Source organism: Eretmochelys imbricata, chromosome 8, assembly GCF_965152235.1.
Source record: "Eretmochelys imbricata isolate rEreImb1 chromosome 8, rEreImb1.hap1, whole genome shotgun sequence".
NCBI classification, from domain to species: Eukaryota; Metazoa; Chordata; order Testudines; family Cheloniidae; genus Eretmochelys; species Eretmochelys imbricata.
This window is the reverse complement of record NC_135579.1, coordinates 97084007-97104755: the sequence shown is the minus strand read 5'-3', so window position 1 is coordinate 97104755 and position 20749 is coordinate 97084007. Positions and strand designations below refer to the sequence as shown.

The following is a 20749-nucleotide window of genomic DNA, read 5'->3' as shown; positions in this document are numbered from 1 at the left end:
TGCAGAAGCCATTTTGTGTGTTAAGCCACCAAAGGGTCAAGGAAGGAAAGTGTCTCATACAGCTCAGTTGTGATGCGTCTGGAATCAAAATTTCACTGTTGATACTTTAGGAAGGAAGTTCCATCCCGTCCTCCTTAGACAGAAAGTTGATAGCCCTGATGATAAGCTTTGAAGCGGGGTAAGATGTAAACCAAAGAAAGGCAAGGATCTCCTCAAGGCTCCAATAGGGATAGAGGACATGTCTCAGGCCCACCCCATCTCCCTTCAAGCATACAGTAAATAGGGCAGTTTTATTAAAATGTAAGTCTGATCCTGTGCCTGCACAGGATTTCTCCCCCTATCCCCCATGCTTATTAAATTTAAGGGCCTCAGCTCCTACTAACAATGGGAGTTTTGAACACAGACTGAGGGCAGCGTACGCCCTTAAGATTGTGCCAGTGCCTACGGAGTATTGACACCGAACCAACAATAAAATACCTGTTTAGGCAACAATTTATAATGGCTGCACAGTAAACAGGATTATTTTAAAAACAGGTTGCTCCTTGCTCCTTGAGCTGAACTCTACAAAACTCTCTCCTCCCAACCCTCCAAGTGAATTTAGTGCTGGTGAAAGATGTCAGATAAATAGCCCTGGGGACTAAAGTCCTCTGTTTGTCCACAGATCAGATACAATAAAGTGCAAGGTTCCTCAACCATGGTGAACTGGTGGGATCACTTCTGTGGACCAGTGAAAGTACAGTTGAGTGTCATTCCTTACCCTCTCTGCTGATGCTGCAGCCAGAGAAGCCAGCTGGGACAGAGAGATCTGTGCACTAAGGAGAAGATTTAGGGCTGGCCTACGCTGGGAACAGCTACGTCGCTCAGGGGTGTGGATTTTCATCACTAGGTTGTTGGATGAATTCTTCTGTCAGTATAGCTACTGCCTCTTGGCTGCATAGGCAGTGTCTGCATTGAAGTGCTACCACAGTGCAGCTGCAGTGCTATGATAGCAGTTTGTGTTGACATACCCTGAGACACAGACCACTGGTTCACTTCACACACACTACTAAGCAGCCATATAACTGTAACCCATTTTGATCCCTAGCGATCAAATCACAAACCTGAGAATGGCTAGGTTGGTGGCAAACTGAAATTACTGCTCCTTATTGGCCAAGAATTGCACACATCCTATTTTTGTTCTCTCTTCTCCTCTTCCTTGCCCTTTACCCTGTCCTGCTTGTTCATCTCATCCATCAGTTATGTCTTTGACTGTAAACTCAATCGAAAAGACAGGGCAGGGTCTATCACTTGTAATAGATTTGTACAGCGCCTAGCACAATGGGGCCCTGACCTAGTTGGCCTCCAGGTGCTACCGGAATATAAATGTAAAACAGAAACCAACATCTTATAATGGACAGTGTTAGGCAATTCAACCATAGGCATAGCTGCTAATAATAATGAATAATTAACTTAAAATCTATTATTACCACTTTTGAGCTACTTAGAGTTCTGCAGTGACATCCACCTCTTTTATAGAAACTTCATCTCTTGCAACTCAACAGCTTCTTTTACAATGAAACCTTGTGTTTCTTTGTATGGAGAGGAGGGGGAAATGTTTATTCTTTTTTCAAAGTTTTTTACATTATTATAGTTTAACGCGTCCAGAGGGCACAACATATGAATAACAATCCTTCACGACTCTTTCTTATCTTACACAGACTATCTACCAAATGCCACATTAAAAATAATAAAAAATTCCAACTAAAGATGAGGTAAGTCCCACATGCTCTCTTGCAGTTAGGAGATGCAGGTGGTAGTTTGGGAAGCTAGCTATTCAGACAGACAGTAACCCACTCAGGACAGCAGAATAAAACTTGAAAATTCTGGTTCATGTGGGGTTTATGTGAACCTTTTCTTCTTGTTTCACATCCTTAAACTTTGCTTTCAGTTTCAGGCTCAAACAAATCTAAAAATTAAAGCAAAAACTCAGCAAAACCCAAAATTTTTAATTTTGGGGCCTATTTTCAGTCCAAGAGGTTATGAAGCCACTGATATGATATGATATGATATGATGATAAGAAGCTACTGAGTTTTTGCATGGTTTCAACCAGAAACCATAGACTGTGCTAGGTTCCCAAGAAAGTTGGCCCAAGTTCAATCAGAAGGATCACTAATCTCTGAAAGCCTGTCCTAAATTTTGCAGTTTTCAATGAAACTCAAATCTAGCATTTTTCACACCCCTCAGTGATGTAGCTGTGTGGACCTAACTTGTTGGTGTAGACCTGGCCTAACTGAGTATTAGTAAAAGCAGCTTTTGCGGTCTAATGTCAAATGCTGAGGAAACTGTTAGGTATTAACACTTGACCCATACCTTGAGGCCAAACCTAAAGCACTGTTTTTGAATAGCTAAATATGCTTCAGAATTTCCTGAAGCCGTTAGTAAAGAGAGGAGGCATCTTGTCCTACTCAGGACTGTTTTACTGACCAGCAATTGCAAAACAACTACAGATTTATCCCACTCCATTTTGGTGATTGTACAGTGGCAAGGATTGAATACAAACCAATATTTCAGTTATGCAAAGCTCTAACATAGGCCACAAAAAAAAAGAAAAAAAAGAAAAGCCAGTCTCTACAGAAAAAGCACCTTCTTCGGCTGGTTAGCCCTGCCTGTTTATCTTGCAAATGAATCCTAATTTTTATTATTGCTCCAGAAAGTCAACAAGCTGACTTAATCTAGAATTAAGTTACACCTCCCTTTTGTTAAATCTGTCTTTACTTTACACTGCACAAGAGCCAAGGTTTCAGAGTTTCATAAGAAGCAAAAAGCCCCTTGAAATGTTCACATTTTATTTACGCTGTGTGCAGAGGAAAAGAGAACTGGTTCTTTTGATGGGATGCACTATTAAGAAGACGCTGCCTTTGATTCACTGACATTGTAGAAAGATGACTATGGAGAAAAAAACCTTCTACATGTTCTAGGGAAATTATAATCAAACCAAGGGGCATTCTATCTATCAGCCAAATTCTGTCCTTCACACTGTGAGAGGTGCCTGGGGGGAGGAATGGTAACAGCGACAGATATTTCCTGAGCCAAGCCTCCCTTAGTGCCTGTCACAAAAGCTGAACAATGTCCAACGGCCTAAGAGCCTGGGATCACCACCCAAACTAGCTGGCCACACACCCTCTTGGGGCTATGGAATGCTACCTAGTATATCACTGGGACCCCCTGCCAAACACGTAAGGAAACAAGCATATGTTGTGCTATGGTCCTGTGTGGGTGCACTGTTTGGGGGGATGAGGAGGAGGGTAAAAGAAACTTCTGCCCTTTCTGCCCTCCACCGATATATATGTGCAAATAAGTCAGAATTTTGCCCTATATGTTTGACATTTCCATACAAATGCCAAGTATGTCATTGGCATCTAAAGTGATAAAACTGGACAGCACATGGGGACTGATTGTTGGATGGAGAACCCTTCACTTACAGGTTATGGGTTCCAGTTATGCTTAGGTCAGCAAAGTCATTGCAATGAGATGACTGCTTGGTGGCTTACAGTTCCTGTAGCGGACAGGAGTTCACATCCCAATGCTACCAGCACCATTTCCACAAAGTGGCACCCTTACTTGCAGTCTTGGCAGAGGTGCCAAGAACTAAATTAGCTTTGGGGAATGACCCTCAAAAAGGATCCCTGGAAAACAAAAATAAGGCAAATTAAGGAGTTGGTGTGGGAAGGCTTGCACTAGTACTGCCTTGTTTTACCGGATCTGGGGTTAGCTAGATGTATTTAGACTCCTGGTCTATCATTCCATCGTCTTTCACCAACACTAAATTCAGTAAAAAGATGAATTATCCTCTAGAGACTCACTAAGCTTTGTCATAGTCTACATTAGCGTTGCTACATATAAAGAGCCAGGTGAAGAATAATTTACTTTTTGGCCATGGCTTTATCCAGTATAATCTGTATTTAAAAACTTCATCCTTCCCTCCACTCCCATTTGTCTGTCTTGTTTACCTGTAATTGTAAGCTCGCTGGAATGGAGACTATCTTTGCTAGGTGTTTGTACAGTGTGGCCTTGATCTTTGAGTGGGTTTTCCAAGAGCTACCATAATAACTAATAATAATAGGCAAAGAAAACAGATGGCCCTTGACATGAACAGGGAAATCTCCCAAGAGTGATTTGTCTCACTTTTTGTGCATGGTATGTCTTTTCTATAGTTACGATCTTTAACTAAAGAAATCTTTCCCCACCCGGTGGTTTTCAGTGTTCTGTCTAGCATTAGACGTAGGCATGCACTGATGCAGAAACATATGGTAGAGACACATTAGTAGGCCAACCTTTTGTTCTGCTTTAAAATGATCTGATAATCCAATGCCTGTATTATTAATATTAATTTGTTGCCTTTGTGGCAAGTATTACTTAATCAGATACAGATGTGATGACTGTCAGGAGAAGCAGCTTTACTTTCCAAAACCAATTATTTGTGCATGTTCTTTTGGCAACAACTCAGTTATATGCAGTATCTATTCTTCTCACTATCACCAAGGTGAAAAGTTCAACTATCTCATCACAAGATGCTACCATTTAAGAGGAAAAACACCAAATAATGTATTTTTTTTTAAAAAGAAGTCTACATTGCACTTGCAGAAAAATGCATCTGTTGGTGCAAACGGGCAATTGCACATGCAGCATACAAAACTATGCACAGAGTCACTTGAGAATGTGCACAATTTTCTGCTTGTGTCCGTACTGGCATTGCAGACTATCAAGGAATGCTGTGTAAACACAAAACACAGTTTAGACAGTTGGGTCTGTAGTTTGGTCACTATAAATCAGGCCTGACTTTTGCTGTATATCTATGACTTATGATTTTGGTACATTTTAGAAAAGAAACTTTGAAAAATTCATGATACCATGACCAACCCGTACCCTAGAGACTAAACTACAGAGAAGGTAGCTAATAGTTGCAGAATGATCTGATGGGCTCAGAGATATAGGCAGACAGATGATGAGAGAAACCAAAGGTAACATACATAGGAAGAAATAATGACCTGCTTCAATCAAAAGGTGAAATAGCTGTTTAGAAAGCAATAATGCAGAAAAGATCAGGTGAATAATACATTGGATATGAACTCACAAATGTGAAGGAAGAGAATCTATTGTATGACAAAGGAAGTAACTGTGCTATTTTATAAAGCCCCGGTAAGACCACACTTGGTAAGTATAGGATTCTAACCTGGTGAAAAATGCCATTATCTTTCTACAGTACAAACTGGAAGAAGAGAAAGGGGCACTTTTTTCTGGAGCTGAGAAAGGTAAAACAATGAGAGACACAAGTCCTAAAGAGGGAAAAATTCAGGTTGAATAGATAAGAAAATGTCCTTAGACTAAGGGGAATTAAGTAATGGAATAAATGGTCCAGAGAGGTGTTGTCACCAGCATTAGAGGTTTTCAGAACCAGGACTGAGGAAACCTTAGTGGGATCAGGGGAGAGTGTTGAGAGGGAGCCTGAAAGGTCTTTTCCAACACTAAGATCTATGACTGTAAGATCATCATCATCTGTGAGTCTGGGGAATACAAATGCATCTGAAGCGACAAACTTTTATGTGTTGTTCTACTTAAAAAATAGCCTTAAACTTTCAAACTTCATTAGAACTAATAAAGCCACCCAAAACACAATTTGCTCCTGATTTCACTGTGCAAAATATACTGTACTATATTTCAGTTAGCAAGTTATTAAATTTTATAAACATCCTGTAAAATGAAATTTATAATAGAGATGCTGACAGTCCCTTAATTTTTATGGCCTTTAGTTGGAACCATTATGATTTCAGGAACATATGGATGCAGTGTAGACTAGGTAGCCCAGGAGACAATGGAAGTTCCTAGGTTCTGTTCTCAGCTCTGGAACAGACTCTCCATGTGACTTTGGGCAAGTCACTTAACCTCTCTGTGTCTCTGTTTATCCGTTGGTAGAATGGGGATAATGATGCTTATAATATTGACAGTAATTATAACATTGAACCACAGATTCTGGAAGCCCTAGCATCTGCTGAGTGAAACTGACATGATTCTTGTCAGTTTCATAGCCATCACCCACCAAATAGCAGCAATTTCACTCAGCAGCTGCTGAGATCCTGGGGGGTATATTTCATTTTTCATCGGGTCCAGAATTGGAATGAAATCAAATTTTGAAATATTGACATTTCCTGCGCACCTGAACTTCCAAGTTTCAGACAGCTCTAATTAGGACCTCAGAGGTATTTAGTAATATCAGTGCTTAATACCTGGATGATGTCGCCAGAGCAATTAGCAAGGCTTGAAGAATCCCTCTGATGAAAACAATGGGGTTTTTCTTGGTGATAAAGAAGTACATCATTGGCAGAATGAACAGTCCATGAACCACCAGACCACAAACCACAGTAATGGCATAAAAGCCCAACTTCTTCCCAATAGCTGTAGGATCATCCATTTCCAAGATCTTGCCAGCAATAAGAAACACTATTCCAAAAGGAAAATACCTACGTGAAGAGAGAGGGAGATTTATCACTATGAGCCAGATCATTTCCACCAAACAATTTAGTGAGATAACAAGTTCCTGTACTTTCATTTCAATACAGACTTAGGACTCAACCATTCAGTGTTTAATAAGCATGGAGAGTGTTCATAGGAGCATCTTGTAGGACTGGACCCTTATTCCTTTTCCATTCACAAGTTCTGGGAAAATGTTTTTATATCAAATTATTAGCAATGATACTGTTTTCTACTGACTGGCCTGTAGGACACACACAACACACTCAAATACAATTTGTTAATAAAGCAGTATATATCTAATCTCTCCCTCAATGTATGTATTTTAAGGTTCCCATCACCATAATAGTTAAGGCCCAGATCCACAAAGGCACTTAGGTGCCTTAGTTCCAGTTTTGGCTCCACTGTGACCCACAAAACTATCACTGAGTCCTGAAGGTGCCTAAACTCACTCGGGACCTACATTTTCATGGTAATAGTTCCCTAGGTGCCTATTTTTCTGCCTCTGGGCACATGCACTGCTGCCTCACTCTTGGGGTCCAGATACCTATCTCCTGCCTAAGCCCCAGTGTGAGTCACAGACCAGGACAAGGTAGGCGCTCAGACACCTAAGTTGCATATAAGACCTGATCCAGAAGGCATGCTCAAAGCCTGCCTACCAGATAGAGTCTGAATGGGACCCTAACAGGAAGAAGAGATGGTTCTGGTACCCACCTTATAACAGCCCAAGGGTTAACACAGTCACCTGGTATGTGAGAGACCCAGTTCAGTTCCCTCCTCCCTGGATTTAAACAGGGGTTTGCCACGTCTCAGGAGACTGCTCTAACCACTGAGCTATGGGATACTCTGGTTTTGGGGAGGGGAGGTTGCTCACAGTGTCTCCTGCTGAAGATGTTCCAGTGTGGATAAATAATGAAACAGTGACTGGAGCAGGGGGAGTGGACCAGGATCTCTAACCACTGGACTACAGAGTCATTCTCTCTCTCTCCCCATGACTGTTTAAGTATTTATCCACAATGGAACAGTCATGGGTTGAGAGCGAGGTGGGAGACCTCCATTCAAATCTTTTCTCCTCCTCCGGCAGAAAGGGGGGGATTGAATCTGGGTTTCTCACATTCCCGGTGAGTGCTGTAATCTCTGGGCTAAAAGTTATAAGGTGGGCATTGCTGCTGCTGCAGTGATCCTTTCTTACCTCAAAGCACTTTGAGATCCTCAGATGGAAGGTGCTATGTAACTACAATGTATTAATGATGTAGTAGCAGTATTTACTCATTATTAAGAATGTTCACAAAAGTGCTGAAGAGCCATTCTTAAATTAGTGACATTGATGTAAAGAGCGAATGTCAACTATATTTTGAAAGTCGTCCCCCCTACCACCACACACACACATTTAATTTTAACAGCATCCCAGAAATTGAGAGCAGCATTTTAGGGATAAAGCTATGAGCAGAGGTGGATTGAGCTTTTGCAGGGCCCTGGACCAGAGGAATTGGAGGCCCCTCCCCACCCCTTCCGCCTGCAGTCGTGTTTCCCCCACCCCCATCCCCAAAGCGCTCCTGCCAGGGAGCGGGATCAGGGCACGGGGGCTTCCCCTGCTCCCTGGCAGGAGCACCGGGCAGGTGGAGCAGGGCAAGCCCCCGCGCCCTGACTCCGCTCCCCAGCAGGTGTGCCAGGTGGGCGGAGCGGGTTGGGGCAAGGGGTCACCCCAATTGTCCGTGGGCCCCGGGCACGGGCCCCGTTGACACAGTGGCTAATCTGCCACTGGCTATGGGAGATGCAAGAGCCAAGTTGTGAATCTAAGGGTATGTCTACACTGCAATTAGACACCTGCAGCTGGCCCATGCCAGCTGACTCGAGTTTACGGAGATCAGGCTAAGGGGCTGTTTAATTGCAGTATAGACATTTGGGCTTGGGCTGGAACCTGGGCTCTAGGACCCTGCGAGGTGGGAGGGCCACAGATCTCGGGCTGCAGCTCAAATGTCTATACAACAATTAATCAGCCACTTATCCTGAAATGCGTAACCCCGAGTCAGCTGGCAAGGACCAGCTGCAGGTTTTTAATTGCAGTGTAGACATGCCCTAAGATTTATTTTATCGTGCTAAAGGCTACTATTAGACAGATGTATTTCTATTGCTTTTTAAGGAATGTTCCTCCCAAGTTAGAATGTTTTTGTTAATCCATGGCAGGATTTGAAAAATTCTAGGCCCTGGAACTTTTTACAATTTTGCGTATTCTTCAGGGTCTTCTAAGTAATTGATATTTCTAGTAACCTAACTTCAGATCTGCTCATTTACAACCAGCTAGGTCTATGGTATAAAGTGCATAAAACAGAGAACCAGATGCCTAGGTCTGTCTGAGCTGTGCTTGGCATGGGACCTGGGAGTGGGAATGAAGGTGGGCCATACTTTTTCTATTGGTAAGGATTTATGCTCTCTCTTGCACTAGGTAGCTTATAACCCCACAGGTGCAGCTATGAAGCATGCACTGGCCATTTAAAGACAAGTGAACTTCCAGTCACTCTGACCCCTGGTCAAAAAGGTTACCAGACATGGAGCAGTGCAGTTGGGATTGTAGTGGGATGACTTTACCAGTATAGCTATTTCTGTGTCAGACTACATCCACACTGCTATTGTGTTGATATACCTACACTGGTAAGAGATTTGCGCTGCTCGAGAATGGGGAATAGCAATTTTGCAATAACTGAGGGTTATTTCGATAGGAGACAGACATGAGTATAGATGTGTGGATGGCTCTGCTAAAAACAGATGAATTCTACTGGGCTAACTTTTGTTATACCAGGTCTAAGCCATTCTCCTGATCTGGGATCAGACTTGCCCCCAATCTAATTTACGGGCATTCTAAGTTATTTTGGCTAGAGTGGTCCCTTAGGGCCTACTCTGCTGGTTGGGGATTGCCAGAGGGCCATGCACTGTCATTCTGTCCCTTCATGCCCCTGCCCACACCACTGGCCATGCCATCTACATCTGGAGCAGGTGGCATAGATCTAAATATGTTGCTTTATGGCACCCAGGAATTCCCTTTTGTTAGGGGAATCCCTGGCATCTGTGTTGAGGCAGCTCTCTGTCCTCTTTATGCCACTGGAGTGGTGCAAAGGGAACAGAGCCAGGGACCAGCATCTGGCCTTGAATGTTTGCATAACTTCCTTCAAGTACTAACACCATACAAAGTTGAGGTTGTTGTCCCTCATGAATTTGCCTGGAAACAAGATTACATCATCTCAGAGCATTTTTTTCTGTTGAAATATACTTCAACTTTTAAAAAGTTATATTTTTGCTTGATAAAACAGCTACTTACCACACAGAAACTGCCACTATCTTCATGACAGATTCATTTAAACACTGGCAAAAACTGACCAAGGGAACTCCACTGTTACCCATTCTGCCCAGCATTATACCTGCAATCAAACACATTATTGTTTTAATTCTCATTTACTTTTGAAAATCCCCAACATACTCCTTCTCTACTGCAACTCAAAGTGAACTAAGTATGGGGTGGCTAGCTGGGTTAGATAATTGGTAGCGGGATAATCCAACAAATCTCTGTGTTGTAGAAACAGAGATATAAATCACACAAACAAATATAGGGCATGGAGGACAGCCCTTGGTTCTTCTGCTCCACAAAGACAAACATCTACCATTTAAGCTAAAGGAGATCTCCTTTGATTTCCCACTAGGAAATCCCTCACCTTCTATGCACCAGTCACTAGAGGGCAACAACACTGACATTATATATATATGTATATATATATATATGACAGAGAGAGAGAGAGAGAGAGTGTGTGTGCATTTTAGGGTAAAACTGATAACAGGAGCCTTTCTCTTCTGGCTCACCAGTTTAAATCCAGCCCAGACTGGCAGTGACCAAAAGCCATTATCTGACGTCTGTGAAATTAATTTGGTCTCAGTCCATTTCTAGTGCATAAGCATCTATAAGATAAAAGCCACCCTCACAACTGGTCCTTTTTGCCATCCTGGCTTAGCAGCCTTAGCAGAATCAAGCAAATGCACATGAGTACAAGGAAAGGGCCAAACTACTGCACAAGACTAATCAGCAAAGGAAAAAACACATTCATATGCAACCAACAGTCATAAAGGTAGGGGATCTAGTTCCAAGAATAGTTATGTAACTCTATATTTTCTGTATGGTGTTATGTTTATTATTAGGTATACATTATTAAAACTTATCTATCATGTTCCTATTTAACTAATTTGCTGCAGTGATCCCTGTGAGGATTGTAACAGATCATGTTAATCACTCAAGGAAGCATTTCAGAAACAAACTGCACCAAATCAATTTATGTTTGAAGAGAACTTTACAAGAAAACGAAGCTGTGAGTGGGGTGCACTCTAACAGTTATTCTGGATGGACAGAGTGTTTGGTTTGACTGGGGGCCCATGCTCTCTCACTTGGAGTGAACATCTGCATTTGCAGGCCAGGTCCCAGATTGTAATGGTTCCAAAACAATCCCCTCCTGATGCAGGGGAGTGAGCCACTTAGATGTCAGACCCAACAATTTCACAATAACAATACATGCAGGATGTGGGTTTATATGTCTGTTAATATTCATCTAGCTGTAAATTTTTGGTCACAAACCACATTAAATTTTATTAACAATGTTGCTCATTTATGCTAACAGAATGTTAATTACAAAGTTCAGTTTTTTAAGCTAGACTGGCTTTATTAAGCCATGGCAGCTTTCCAGGAGTCTTAGCTTTCAAACTTAGTAGAATGCTGAAGAGGGGAAATGGATCACCTCTTATTTTACAGGAATAACTGTGGTTTGCTTACAAGAAGACTTTTTCATGTCTGAGTATGGCAAGTGCTGGCAACAGGAGAGGTAGCAGGCAAGACTGGAGGCTGCTGAATGATGCGTATATGACTCACTGGTCTCTTAAAGCAGTAGTTCTCAACCAGGGGTATGTGTACGCCTGGGAGAACACAGAGGTCTTCCAGGGGGTACATAAACTCATCTAGATATTTGCCTAGTTTTACAACAGGCTACATAAAAAGCATCAGCGAAGTCAGTACAAACTAATATTTCATACAATGACTTGTTTATACTCCTCTATATACTACACATGGAAAAGTAAGTACAATAAATACACTAAGGGATGGTTTCAAGAAATCTTCATCAACAATAAAACCTCACCAGTTTACCCTACTGTCATTTGCACAAGCCCCTTTCTGCAGCCATTATGTAAGAAGGCCAAGTGGTCATTTCCAAGCAAAGTTTTTTACTCTCGGTGATTTAAAATATGCTTTCCAATTCTTCAAAGTTTGCGCTAGACTCTCACCTCTTATCCATCACACACACCCCAACAGGGCTACATTTACCCAGCTAGGTGCCCTAGAAGGCTGCCTAGTTGAGGCCCTGAATCAGTGCATTTTAAAGTGCTTTTTTCACACCCCTTCTCTGGCCACCACTGCCCATTTTGGGGCAGAGTTGGCCAGGACCAGACACAACCTTGAAATTGAGAAGAGTCCTGCATGTGGCTTTCTTCCTAAGCTAAGATTGCTAAGCCACTCACCTCCTGCTTCCAGAAAAAGAAAAAGCAGGTTTCTGTTACTAAGAGAGGATGGGCCTGATTCTCAGTTATGCTAAAGCCTCTTTATGCCACTCTGGCAGTGTAAGGGGGCCATACGTTATGCCCACGTTAAAGCCCCTTTACTTTGCTAGAATGGTGTAAAGGGACCTTGGTGTAAATGAGAATCAGGCCCAATGACTGAGCAGAACTATGAAGTTCATAGCAGAACTGCTATGAAGCATCCAGTGCCAAATGAATTATTTTGATGTATATTGTGATATTTTCATACATAGCACATTTGGAGTGATGCTTTTCTTTTCCTCCAAGGCCCATCCACACACCCTCCATTTGATCCCTGCCACTTCATTTTTCCCTAGGATGGGAGGAAGGTGATGTAGAGCTCCTGCCAAAGGTCAAGAAATACCCTGTTAAGTGAGTTGCTCTATGGGCAATTTGTCCGGCTCCTAGAAGCAAAACACATAGGTGGTCTTAAGTAGCAGAATCTTGCGTTTCCTCAGCCACCAATCTGACACGATCTAAAAACGAATCTTTAATGCATATATATAATTCTTCTCCTGTCCCTCCATCACAGTCATAGGTTTTTCAAGTGATGGGCATGTGATTTGGCCCAGTCTGAAGCCCTGGCATGATCTTTTATAGTGCATGGTTCTTCCAGGAGCTGGCAGATCAACAGATGTTCCATGGTTTGTGTTTCACTGAAGTCGCATGTCTGGGTCATTGGAATAACCCTACTGCTGCATATTGACTGTTGACCTGCCAGCTCTTGTTCAGAGGGAATTTAAACTTGTCAGGTCAACCAGTCCTTCTCTGCACTTCTGTGAATGTGTTCAGCAATATTGACATGCATTTTAATGTCCTTGCTGAGTATTTTGAATTTTGTGCACTACCTTTCCAGCCATATAGCCCTTGGTGAATTTTTAAGCAGTTCTGTTGCATCTAGGAAGCACCTGTGTACAGCTTCATGAGCCATGGCAGTAAGGGGTAGGCTGGGTCCCCAAAGATAACTATAGGCATTTCAACATCCCCAACAGTTATTTTCTGGTCTGGGAATAAAGTCCCTTCCTGCAGCTTTTGAAACAGACCAGAGTTCCTGAAGATGCGAGCGTCATGTACCTTTCCCGGCCATCCCATATTGATGTTGGTGAAACGTCCCTTGTGATCCACCAGAGCTTGCAGCACTATTGAAAAGTACCCCTTGCGGTTTATGTACTCGCCGGCTTGGTGCTCCGGTGCCAAGATAGGGATATGGGTTCCGACTATGGCCCCACCACAGTTAGGGAATCCCATTGCAGCAAAGCCATCCACTATGACCTGCACATTTCCCAGGGTCACTACCCTTGATATCAGCAGATCTTTGATTGCGTGGGCTACTTGCATCACAGCAGCTCCCACAGTAGATTTGCCCACTCCAAATTGATTCCCGACTGACCGGTAGCTGTCTGGCGTTGCAAGCTTCCACAGGGCTATCGCCACTCACTTCTCAACTGTGAGGGCTGCTCTCATCTTGGTATTCATGCGCTTCAGGGCAGGGGAAAGCAAGTCACAAAGTTCCATGAAAGTGCCCTTACGCATGCAAAAGTTTCGCAGCCACTGGGAATCGTCCCAGACCCGCAACACTATGCGGTCCCACCAGTCTGTGCTTGTTTCCCGAGCCCAGAATTGGCGTTCCACCGCATGAACCTGCCCCATTAGCACCATGATGCATGCATTGGCAGGGCCCATGCTTTCAGAGAAATCTGTGTCCATGTCCTGATCACTCACGTGACCACGCTGACGTTGCCTCCTCGCCCGGTATCGCTCTGCCAGGTTCTGGTGTGGCATATACTGCTGGATAATGCGTGTGGTGTTTAATGTGCTCCTAATTGCCAAAGTGAGCTGAGCGGCCTCCATGCTTGCCTTGGTATGGCATCCGCACAGAAAAAAGGCGCAGAACGATTGTCTGCCGTTGCTCTGACGGAGGGAGGGGCGACTGACGACATGGCTTATAGGATTGGCTTACAGGGAATTGAAATCAACAAAGGGGGTGGCTTTACATCAAGGAGTATTTCAGGCAGGACTTCACGGAGGGTTTCAATAAGAAATGGTGCACCTAAGTAATTGTTCTTATTGGAACAAGCAGGTTGGTCTGGCCTCTGATTGATACATGGCTAGATTTACCTCGCTGCACCTTCTCTACAGTGTGACCTAGAGGAATGAGTCCCCTAGACGGTGGGGGGGAAGCAAATGAGTACAAAACAAATCTGGTCTATTTCTTGTTTTGATCCACTCCATCTATCTTTTACATCTTTGGCTGGCAGCAGATGGTGCAGAAGGACTGCAAGCCATCCACATCTCATGGCTGCTCAGCAGAAGATGGTACAATAGGCCTGCTAGCCATCCTCATATCTTGCCTGCCTGGCAGAAGATGGTACAATAGGACTGCTAGCAATCCGTATCACCTGCCTGCTCACATAAGATAGTTCAATAGGACTGACTGCAGGACTAAAGAGAATGACCTGGTCAAGTCACTTTTGATGTAGTCCCTGCACCCATGTCTGCCCAGGTGCTCCTGGCTGACGTGGCCAGGAGCATCTCGGACATGACGATGACGGCTACCAGTCCTATTGTACCGTCTGCTGCCACAAGGCAAGGGGTTGCTGCTGCTGTGTAGCAATGCAGTACCGCGTCTGCCAACACCCAGGAGACATACGGTGACAGTTACCTGAGCGGGCTCCATGCTTGCTGTGGTATGGCGTCTGCACAGGTAACTCAAGAAAAAAGGTGCAAAACGATTGTCTGCTGCTGCTTTCACGGAGGGAGGGAGGGAACAGGGGCCTGACGACATGTACCCAGAACCACCCGCGACAATGTTTTAGCCCCATCAGGCATTGGGATCTCAACCCAGAATTCCAATGGGCAGCGGAGACTGCGGGAACTGTGGGATAGCTACCCACAGTGCAACGCTCCGGAAGTCGACGCTTGCCTCGGAACTGTGGAAGCACTCCGCCGAGTTAATGCACTTAGAGCATTTTCTGTGAGGACACACACACTCGAATATATAAAACCGATTTCTAAAAAACGACTGCTATAAATTCAACCTAATTTCGTAGTGTAGACATACCCTGTTGCTGGGCTGGTTCGCCCTTTTGAATTTGCAAGCTTCCTGAGTATGTTGTCCTGGGTGCTAACTTTGCCTCTTTTCTTCTCCCTGTGTACCTTGAAGGAGAGAGTGAAGTCTAGTGTCACCCCAAGGTAGACAGGATTCCAGCAGTGAACAAGTGATATCCCATTCCAGATGATGTTACATTGTTTATCGGCCTCATGATTCCAAAGTTGGAAGAGACTTGCTTGCATTTTGGCTGGGTTAGCATATAGTTGGTTCTTGGGGTAATAGACTGAGAGCCCAGACGGTGCCAAAGTTAGCGTAGTTTCAATTTGGGCAAGATCCTTGGCATGGGCAGTGATGCATGGATCGATAGACTAGATAAAACGTGTGCTGAGATGGATTGGTTGATCATGGATGTAGATGTTGAAATGTACTGGTGAGAGTACACACCCTTTTGGTAGGCCATTTTTCTGTTGCTGCCATTGGTTCTCCTTCCCACACAGTTCAATGTAAAACATCAGTGCTCCGGTAGAGGTTGTATCAGTGGTATGAAGCAGTGATCTTTCATCATGTCGTATACTTTAGTGAGGAGCCTTCAGTGATTCACTGTGCCATATGCTGCTGATAGGTCGACAAACACAGTGCCTGTTACCATACCCTTTTCAAAGCCATCTTTGATGTACTGAATGATATTCAGCACTTGACCAGTGCATTAATTGCCTGGTGGAATCCAGCTTGCTCATGTTTTTCTTGAATGGTGATAGGTGGTTTAGGATGAGAGACGCTCGTACAGTTTGTAGAAATAACATAGTTGTGATATAGGCCTGAAGTTCTTTGGCTCCATTGCATTCTTCCCCGGCTTCAGGAGTGTCACAATATGTGCTCGTCACCAGATTCTTAAGTATAAAATTACAACCATGTAATGAATGGCTATACACGGCTGAGTTTCCTCTGGTGCTGTAACGATGCCAGGAGAATTTAACATAACAACCAACCATCCTCTACCTTGGTACAATTGATCAACTGGCCTATGGCAAGGTGTAAGTGTGTATATCTAAAAACTGACGACAGCTAACATGGTTATAGGTTAGCCCAGCGGTCTAATGGCTGTTCTGTACACCCCGACTCAGAGACAAGGGCTCAGCTGCTGGAAGCACTGCTGAGATAGCATGCTCAGCTCTGGGGAGTAGAGAAATGGTTTGCATGACTCAATAGCATATGCATCCCCTTTAATCTAATGAATACTAGTAGTGAAGAATCAGGGGGTAGCCGTGTTAGTCTGTATTCACAAAAACAACAAGGAGTCCGGTGGCACAATAAAGACTAACATATTTATTTGGGCATAAGCTTTCGTGGTTAAAAAACCACTTCTTCAGATGCATGGAGTGAAAATTACAGATGCAGGCATTATATAATGACTCATGAAGAGAAGGGAGTTACCTCACAAGTGGAGAACCAGTGCTGACAGGGCCAATTCGATCAGGGTGGATGTAGTCCACTCCCAACAATAGATGAGGAGGTGTCAATTCCAGGAGAGGCAAAGCTGCTTTTGTAATGAGCCAGCCACTCTCCGTCCCTATTCAAGCCCAAATTAATGGTGTTAAATTTGCAAATGAATTTTGCAGAACTTCTCTTCATGTGTCATTATATAATGCCTGCATCTGTAATTTTCACTCCATGCATTTGAAGAAATGGTTTTTTACCCACGAAAGCTTATGCCCAAATAAATCTGTTAGTCTTTAAGGTGCCACCAAATTCCTTGTTGTTTTAGTAGTGAAGAGACTCCTGTCTAGTAATCCTTGGCTCAGCTGGACGGTCAGTGGCTGTGACATGGTGCTTTGAGGGTTGAGTGTTAAATCATTGAAAATTAGGGGATCTCAGGTTTCTAACAAGGATGCAAGTGGGACTCCACATCTTGCGGAAACAAAAGGGAGAGAAAAATGTGATACTGACAGGCTGGAATTTTGCCCCCTTTTACTAATGCAAACCATGCATAAAATAAGAAAAATCAAAGGTGCTTTTGGAACCACATCTGCTGCACACATTCCCTTCCAAGCACAACATCATAAACACAGATAAAGGGATTCTTTTTATCAGCATCTCTATGTGAAAATCATCACTTTACCATTATCAGAAGGACCATGGGCACATCTGAAGGAGGGGTAAAATTCCCTTCCCTCTGTAGCCCAGTTAGAAAACATTTCAATAAATAAAGAAATAAATGTACTGCAGCCTACAAGATCTGTATCCTTCAAATTGTAGCCCAGTTAGAAAACATTTCAATAAATAAAGAAATAAAACTACTGCAGCCTACAAGATCTGTATCAAGCATTCTTACAACTACAATACCCACCTGCTGAAGTGAAGAAACAGATTGACAGAGCCAGAAGAATACCCAGAAGTCACCTACTACAGGACAGGCCCAACAAAGAAAATAACAGAACGCTACTAGCCATCACCTTCAGCCCCCAACTAAAACCTCTCCAACGCATCATCAAGGATCTACAACCTATGCTGAAGGACAACCCATCACTCTCACAGATCTTGGGAGACAGGCCAGTCCTTGCCTATAGACAGCCCCCCAGCCTGAAGCAAATACTCACCAGCAACCACACACCACACAACAGAACCACTAACCCAGGAACCTATCCTTGCAACAATGCCCGTTGCCAACTGTGTCCACATATCTATTCAGGGGACACCATCATAGGGCCTAATCACATCAGCCACACTATCAGAGGCTCGTTCACCTGCACATCTACCAATGTGATATATGCCATCATGTGCCAGCAATGCCCCTCAGCCATGTACATTGGTCAAACTGGATAGTCTCTATGTAAAAGAATAAATGGACACAAATCAGATGTCAAGAATTATAACATTCATAAACCAGTCGGAGAACACTTCAGTCTCTCTGGTCACTCGATTTCTGACCTAAAAGTGGCTATTCTTCAACAAAAAGACTTCAGAAACAGACTCCAACGAGAGACTGCTGAATTGGAATTAATTTGCAAATTGGATACAATTAACTTAGGCTTGAATAGAGACTGGGAGTGGTTGAGTCATTACACAAATAAAACTATTTCCCCTTGTTTATTCCCCTTGTTTATCACTACAAAGGGTTCCCCCCCACCCCACTCTCCGGCTGGTAATAGCTCATCTTAAGTGATCACTCTCCTTACAGTGTGCATGATAAACACCCATTTTTTCATGTTCTGTGTGTATATAAATCTCTTCACTGTATTTTCCACTGAATGCATCCAATGAAGTGAGCTGTTGCTCACGAAAGCTTATGCTCAAATAAATTGGTTAGTCTCTAAGGTGCCACTAGTACTCCTTTTCTTTTTGCGAATACAGACTAACACAGCTGCTACTCTGAAACCTATAAAGAGTTCTATTGAGTTCTTCAGGCCCGTAAAACTGAACATTCTAAATGGATAAGAGCTCTCAAAGTCCATTACAATAAGCCTCCTAGATAATACATAATTACTAACATTGAACTATGGTACAAATAAAACTGTAGTGGGGACATTCAATGAAAGCAAAAAACTGCAAATTTAAAACTAATAAAAGGAAATATTTTTTTCACACAATGCATAATTATCCTGTGGAACTCAATGCCTCAATATATTACTGAGGCAAGCATTTAAGAGGATTTAAAAAACTGGGTATTTATATTGATAACAAATACATCCAGATTTATATTACTAATGATAAAACCAATATCTGGGAAGGGATATAAACCCTCATGTTTCAAGGCATAAGGCAACCTCTAACTAAAGGAAGTTAAGAAGAAATTTTCCCTGTGCACAATTATCCTGTTCCTGCCCATTGCAAGGTTTCTTCACCTTCCTCTGAAGCTTCTGGATCCAGCCGTGGTTAGAGACAGGATAGTGGATTAGAAGTACCACTGCCCCCTACGGGACAGAATCAGAACTGCTCAGCTGTGTGTCAGCCCCTGAAATGCTAATCTTCCTTTCTCTCAAGTGGTAGATGCATGTGCTTTTAAAATAGGTGGGGTCTGAGTTCTATCCATGAAGTTCTGAACAGCCACAGTATGCAGCACTGGGACAAATGTCAATTCATTCTGGTAGGTGGTGGCCCTCAAAGGCAACAGAAGGAGTCCCTTTGTTATCCTCCCTCTGTTCTTAGTCCAAGCACTAAATGCCTTGTCTGTCTGTCTTTCCTGCTCAGGAGGGAGTGACTCATGCCGCAGCCAATGGGAGCTGCAGGGGTGATGCCTGTGGACAGGGCAGCATGCAGAGCCACCTGGACGCACCTCTGTGTAGGAGCCAGAGCGGGGAACATGCCGCTGTTTCTGGGAGCTGCTTGAGGTAAGCACTGCCTGGAGCCTGCCCCCCTGCCCCTCTCCCACGCCTCAACCCCCTGCCCCAGCCCTGATCCCCCTCTCGCCCCCTGAACCCCTCAATCCCAGCCCAGAGCACCCTCCTACACCCTCAGCTCCTCATCCCCTGCCTGACCCTAGAGCATGCACCCCAACCCCCAATTTCGTGAGCATTCATGGCCCGCCATACAATTTCCGTACCTAGATATGGCCCTTGGGCCAAAAAGTTTGCCCGCCCCTGCTCTAACCATAGGGCTACTTAGCCCAAAGTACACATGTTAGAAGTGAAAACTATACAGCAGACATTTCTGTTGTTCCTCACTGCCCTCTATATGCAAAAGGCCCCTAAGTAAAGTTCAGTAGCTTACAAATGCAAATACACAATAAACACACAAAGGCTTAGTGAAATTAAAAGGAAAAGGGGGAAAAGCAGCATGCATAGAAACAATCAGGAGCATGAAAAGGAAATGTCATCAAGGATTATGAACAAGGTTCATCCCCAAAGGATTGGAGTACATTACTAGGACATGTGTTTTCTGACTTGAAGTTTAGAGAAGGGTAGGTGGGAAATAATTACATCAGGAATACTAAACAAGAATTCTCCTCCCACCCCCAATTCCCTGAAATAAAAACCTAACCCCAAAACAACAATACACAGATCAATTCAAACATGACCTGCTCCAACATGTTTAAAACATACCCATGGTGGCAGAGAATATCACAATCCCCAGCACGTTCATGCCATCGCTGGTGCCTGGCTCAGATTTGTAAATCACTTCTGGAGGGGGAGTGATATCCAGGGCAAAATTCTGGACATTGGATCCATTCTCATCCTGGACCCCATATATTATGATCCGACGAGTGGTGCTTTCAGAAGCTGCCTTGTTGGATTTGACGATAGGAATGCTCTTGGTGCGATACTGAAAGAACACAGAATATTATAGTGGGTCATGAGGGACTAAAGGGTTAATGAGTCCCCAGATTGCTTTAATGGGCTCCAAAGTGCCTTGTGAAAGGAGAATGGCTATTAAAGAAGGAAGGGGCATGTGTGGAAGAAAGAGAAACAGCTTCCCCTCCTCCCAAGCTACTGGAAAAACAACTCTGATCCTTTTTTTGTAAAATCTGACAAAATCAGGAACTCCCCCAAGCAGAACTTCAGGCAGCAGACATATCGAACCCTGCTAGGGCATTTCTCTATATTCGCTCTTCTCATGTGTAACTAGGAATAACTCCCTCAAATGCT

At 43.5% G+C, this 20749-nt stretch overlaps 1 protein-coding gene across 1 annotated transcript in view; it reads right to left on the bottom strand.

The window, feature by feature from the left end:
- The window catches only part of SLC1A7 (solute carrier family 1 member 7), an 86195-nt gene that overhangs the window by 12118 nt on the left and 53328 nt on the right, over nt 1-20749 (bottom strand). The window contains exons 5-7 of the mRNA XM_077824147.1: nt 20207-20426; nt 9825-9924; nt 6265-6498 (exon numbers count right to left, since the gene is read on the bottom strand). Coding sequence (XP_077680273.1) covers nt 6265-6498; nt 9825-9924; nt 20207-20426 — 554 coding nt within the window. The remainder of the gene's footprint in view (nt 1-6264; nt 6499-9824; nt 9925-20206; nt 20427-20749) is intronic.